Consider the following 6,000-nt stretch of genomic DNA (forward strand, 5'->3'; position numbering starts at 1 on the left):
CCCACAGTTCGAGTCCCAGACTTGGAGGCTTGAAATTCAAGCACATGTGCATGCATGCCCAAAATCCAGAGTGAAGAATGTTGGAGAAGGGTTGTGGCATGGTCATTCCGGGGGTGGGGAATTTCTCACTTTGCCTCTCTCTGGCAAGTGCACAAGTCCTATGGCAAATATCTAAAGAAAAAAAAATGTCTTAAAGTAACTATGCAGAGCCACTATCTGAAAGTGTATATAAAATGACCGATGAATTAAGAGCCAATGCTTACACAAATTATCACTAGAAATAAATAGTACCTAATATTATCACACATAGGAAACACTTAAAGAAATTATAATAGCTATTATGCCCTATGTCACATAGCCAGTAAACAATAGAGATGAGTTTTAGAACATGGAGCTTGAACCAATAGCTCTCAAGCAAAACTTTTATTTAGATCAGCTTTGGGAGAAAAGCACCTTTAGAGCCAAAATAATCACAATGAAGCCACAGGGAATTATGTCTTATTTATGATTCTGTATTCTACAAGCACAGTGGTGTTACACATAAGAGATGCTCCCACTTCTTGGGTCTTAGCTCATGTTGCTTCCTGCTGGAAAATTCCCAAGTCTCTAGTAGCCATTTTCTACACCTATTTAGCAAGATTCAACTAAAACATCATCACTTTCACTATGAAATTATTTCCTAACTCTTCAATACAATTACCCTGTGCATGCCACTTTCAGGCCATTTGCCACATATTGATACTTTTGTTATGCTCACTTGACCTTCCAGACAGGTTAGAACACAAAAGCAACAGCTGTATCTCCATCACTTAACCCTAAGTCCTAACACAGTACCTAAGACAGTGTGCTCAATGGATGCTTGCTGAGTACATAGATAAATAAATGAAGAAATAAGTAAAGTCCAGCTTTAGTAGAGATTAGCTGTTTGAATAAACAGAGAAAGAAAGAGAGAGAGACAGAGACACACAGAGAGAGAGAGAGAGAGAGAGAGAGAAAGTGGAAAATTCTTTCCGGGGGGGGGATAGCCACACCACAATCCCTTCTCCATTCACCTCTTAGGATTTGGGCATGCATGTGTGATATTTGAGTCAATGGGTCTGGTACTCAAATTGCAGAGTAAATCCCACAAGTCTATGTCGGATCCAGTGCCTTAACCTCTAGGAAATTGCTGGCCCCTGAATCAACCTCTAAGTTGACAGTAAAAAGTAGGGATATTTTGGCAATGGTAGACAAATACAAGTCATGTAAGTGACACAAATTCATTATCTTCAGTACTCTGATTTATCGGTTACCACATTTAAAATAAATAGTAAAGTATTATTTGAAAACGAAACAAGGACACTACAGCATTATGGAAAATATGGGGTTAAAAATAAAAACAAAAACAAGAGCTGAAAATGTATCATAGGAATCTTTCCTCAAAGTGAAGTAAAAACACAGACTTCAGATGAAATGCAACTAAATCAGTCATCACAATAGTCATCATTTTTTGCAACCAGGCTAAGGAGGAATGAAGAGAACAACCCAAATTCCCTGGCAACTTCATGGAATAGCTAAAGCCAAAAAATAAAATAGTGTTTGGGAAAAAATGACTTCATGTGATTATTTTTACAGAGAAATTTATAAAATCAATATTATTTTTATAATTTCTTAGCCTTTTTCTTACAAATATACTTGTCTGGAAAGAAACGTCACAGGGCTGGCCCACCGTGCAATGGTTAATTAAATGCTATGCATAAAAAGCTGGCTCCTACACAGACAAACATAGTTCAAGTTCTAGCCTCTGTGGCTTGAAAAAGATGCTGGATGCCTGTGTGCATGCCCCAAATCCAGATGGGATCGAGAAATGAAGGGAAAAGGATTGCAGCATGGCCATGCCCCGTTAGGAAGTGCTTTCTCTGGTAAGCTCAAGTGCCTTCTGGCAATTAAAAATGGTCAAAGAACATCTCAATGTTAGTGATTACTGGATATAGAAATAAATAAAATATTTTGGTACATCAGCTGGTTACTCAAAAGATTTGTTTTTATATTTAATTTTCATTAATTCTTTACCTTGATATTTTATAAACTGATGATTACCTAAAATTTTCAGTCATAATCTAGAAAATCTGACTGAACAGATCCCTTGTGTGATGTGAAACCAATCTTAGAAAACAGAAATCCCTATGAAACATGCTATGAGACATTTATAACCCCCTCTAGAAACATGTATCTCCTCCAAAGGAAGTCTATACACCATTCTGCTCATGAGATGCTAATGAATGCACAGTCTTATTAACAGATGCCTTCTGGATTGAAGTTAAATATCTATCACCCAGGTTGGAAAAAGTCCATAATTACTGCAATGTGACTGATATCCACTATATCATACTATCCTTTTTATAGTTCCTCATCAAGAATTCTCATTCCTAGGACCAGCAGTCAGTGTAATGGCTATGTCACTGAACTCCCATGTAGCTGATCGTGGTTCGAGTCCCGAACCAGGTGGCTTAAACTCACAAACGGCATGTGTGCATGCGTGCCCAAGATCCCAAGAGGAGAATGGAGGAGAAGGGATTGTGGTGGCCATCCCCCGAGGGGGTGATTTCTCGCTTTCTGTCTGTCTCTGTCTTTCTGGCAAGTGCATGCACCCTATAGCAAAAGCCTCTCCCCCCAAAAAAGAATTTTCATTCCTACACATTTCTCTTAACACACACATACCCTGTACCCCCTTCTCAAGAAGATTACTTTCAGCTGCAGTTGCCTGATCAGCTTCAGTCTGTTCATTTTCTGCACTCGAAATATCAGATCCATTTTCAGGCTCTGTGTCATCCTGAAGACTTTTATCCACATCATTTGAATGGGGATCAAGGTCCCCTTCATGTTCTTGGGATATAGGATCAATAGTCTGAGGTGGCAAATATCGCAGTTGAGGTGATTCAGGCTCATGATGGCTTACTGGAGATTGCAACAGATGATGATGCTGCCGATGCCTTTCTTTTTCCATTTGTTTGGCTTCCTGCAGCTGGAAAGAAATGAGTAATTTTCAATATGAGTGAAGTAAGTTGCTTACAATTTAGAGGGGAGCTAGCCCAGTAGCCTAGTAGTTAAGGGAGCTAGATCCCACATAGCCAACCATGGTTCAAATCCAGGCCCCAGTGGCTTTTAAAAAACACACTGGGTACATGTGCATGGGTGCTCTAAATCCTAACAAAATGGAGAAATGGAGAAGAGATGGCAGCACGATCACACCCTTTAGGGGGGACACTTTCTCTCTTCATCCCTGTTTCTCTCTAGTGAATGCATAAGCCCTCTGGCAAACAAATAAAATCTGGAGAGATAATGCTACATCCAACAATAAATTCTTTAGAGAAGGTACCACATTCATCTAGGCTTGAAAATTACAATATAAAAAAAATTACAGTCTATCAGAAACAATAAAATACACTAAAAATAATTAACAATGTCCACTTTTTAAAAATGACACTTGTGTGTGTGTGTCTGTGTGTGTAAGCATGTGTGCATGCATGTGAGAAACAGAGCAAAAAGAGAGACGGAGAAATCACTCCTCCAAGAGGGCCTGGTTATGCCACAACCTTTTTTTTCCCTTCATTTGTCCATTCTGTCAGGAACCTGGGCATGCATGCACTCAGCATGTTTTTCAAGCTTTGGAGATGAGACTTGAACCACAACTCGTCATATGGAATCTGGCGTCATACGCATAGCTCCTAACTGATGCACTATAGGAGATGAAAGACTGTCACTATATGTCCTTTTTATTAATAGTAGTATTTATTGGTTTGAATGTATTACTTAAATGAGACAAAAAGTAAAACAATTATTTAAAAGTCTCAGAGTAATTGAATTGTTACCAACAGTAAATTTAACTATTAGGTCTTTGGGAAAGTCATGATCTATTTTTGCATAGAAAAAAAAAATCACTTCCCTTACGACCTAATAAATCAAATCAAAGTTCAACTAAGAGAGAAAAAAGTAGATTAGGTTATGCATACATACACATCACTTCTGCTTAATACATATGGCAAGTCTAGAAAGATACATAAGAAACCAGTAATAACAGTTACCTTTAGAAAGATGGGGGTTGGGAAATGACCGAATGAGAAACAAAAGCAGGAAGCAATTTTGTGTATACCCTTCTGAAGCATGTTCTTACATTACCTTTCCGAATATCTTTTCATTAAAATAAAATTATATTTAATACATAAAATTACAATGAAGTATTAATCACTCTACCTAGTCAAATAATGGGTATGAACAAAAGCAGGAAGCAATTTTGTGTATACCCTTCTGAAGCATGTTCTTACATTACCTTTCCGAATATCTTTTCATTAAAATAAAATTATACTTAATACATAAAATTACAATGAAGTATTAATCACTCTACCTAGTCAAATAATGGGTATGAACAAATAACTGTATGTACAAATGCCCAAATTTCATTTCAGAAGACCTGCCATTATGTAAACAATATTACCTATAAAACTGGCTCACTTATAAGATGCTAAAAACATTAATAATCAGGATCATAGAGTTTCATTTTTTTCTAATATTTTATTGCTTTTCACATATCTTTTTTGGTCTTCATGACCTGGTTATAAACAATTCTCACAGAATTAACTTTTACAAAGTTAAGTACTTTATAGTATCAAATATGAACATTTCATACTGTCCAGTAATATTTCAGGTTACGTGAAAATAGCAGTACTAATTACATGAATTTATAAAATAAATGTGAATTAGAAGACTTTAATGACTAAAAGGTAAGAAAAGTCTTATTATATACATGGTCCAAATTCCTTATTTTTATGAATAAGGAAACGCTTTTTTTTTTTTTTCCCTTTTTTGAGAGGTTTTTCACTATAGGGCACGTGCGCTCACCAGACAGACAGAGAGAGAGACTTAGAGACAGAAAGCGAGAAATCACCCCCCAGGGGGGATGGTCACGCCGCAATCCCTTCTCTTCCATTCTCCTCTCGGGATCTTGGGCACGCACGCACACATGCCAGGCGTGAGTTTTAAGCCACCAGGTCCGGGACGTGAACCGCGGTCGACTACGTGGGAATCCAGCGACACAGTCATTACGCTAACTGCTGGTTCCCACGCTTTTTTTTTTTTTTTTTTGAGAGATTTTTCTTTTAGGGCGCGTAGCCTGCTGGTTCCCCCCACGCTTTTTTTTTCTTTTTGAGACAGGTTTTTGCTATAGGGCGTGTGCGCTCGCCAGACAGAGACAGAGACAGACAGAGAGACAGAAAGTGAGACATCACCCCCCCCAGGGGAGATGGCCGCGCTGCAATCCCTTCTCCTCCATTCTCCTGAGTTTTAAGCCACCAGGTCTGGGACACGAACCACGGTCGACTACGTGGGAGTCCAGCAACATAACCATTACGCTAACTGCTGGTCCCAGGAAACACTTTTTATGGCTATGGAAAGCTGGGTCCAGTTAGTAACAGAGTTAGATTCAAGCTTGAATTCTTAGATCAATACTTTCGCCCACTTACGGAAAAGTCAATTTCCAAATTAACAGTGAAGGACCTACAATTTACAATCAAATCCCTCCCTCAGCCTAACTTCAATAAATTAGTACCATGGTTTAGTGGGGCAAGTACATGATTTGGAATCATAGACAAGCCCACTGTCAAATTTTAGCTTTTTCCACTTATTCCCAGAATTGTAGAAACTCTAGTAACATCTTGAATAAAGAAATAATACTACTCTATGAAGATATGCCTATAAGAGAGCAAGCAGGAGGCATGGTGGTTGAGGCACAGGACTCCCACATAGCTGACTGTAGTTTGAGTCCCAGACCTGGCGGCTTGCTTTCTCATTCTTCCTTTCTCTCTCTCTTTCTCTGGTCAAATTAAAAAATAAAAATAATAAATAAAATAGAATATTTTTTAAAAATATATACCTTTAAACATCTCCTGAACACTTTTGTACATCCTGGCAGAAGGTTTGTTACCATGAGCACTACTGATATGTTAGATTGGTTATTTGTTTTCC

At 38.1% G+C, this 6,000-nt stretch overlaps 1 protein-coding gene across 1 annotated transcript in view; it reads right to left on the bottom strand.

Annotated features, from left to right (window-relative positions):
* Nucleotides 1-6,000, bottom strand: part of ARFGEF1 (ARF guanine nucleotide exchange factor 1) — a gene marked incomplete at its 5' end in the record, with an annotated part of 157,794 nt that overhangs the window by 95,510 nt on the left and 56,284 nt on the right. The window contains 1 exon segment of the mRNA XM_014588595.1: nt 2,701-3,004. Coding sequence (XP_014444081.1) covers nt 2,701-3,004 — 304 coding nt within the window.

The sequence above is a fragment of the Tupaia chinensis genome, unplaced genomic scaffold, assembly GCF_000334495.1.
Source record: "Tupaia chinensis unplaced genomic scaffold, TupChi_1.0 Scaffold000288_2, whole genome shotgun sequence".
Taxonomy (NCBI): Eukaryota; Metazoa; Chordata; class Mammalia; order Scandentia; family Tupaiidae; genus Tupaia; species Tupaia belangeri.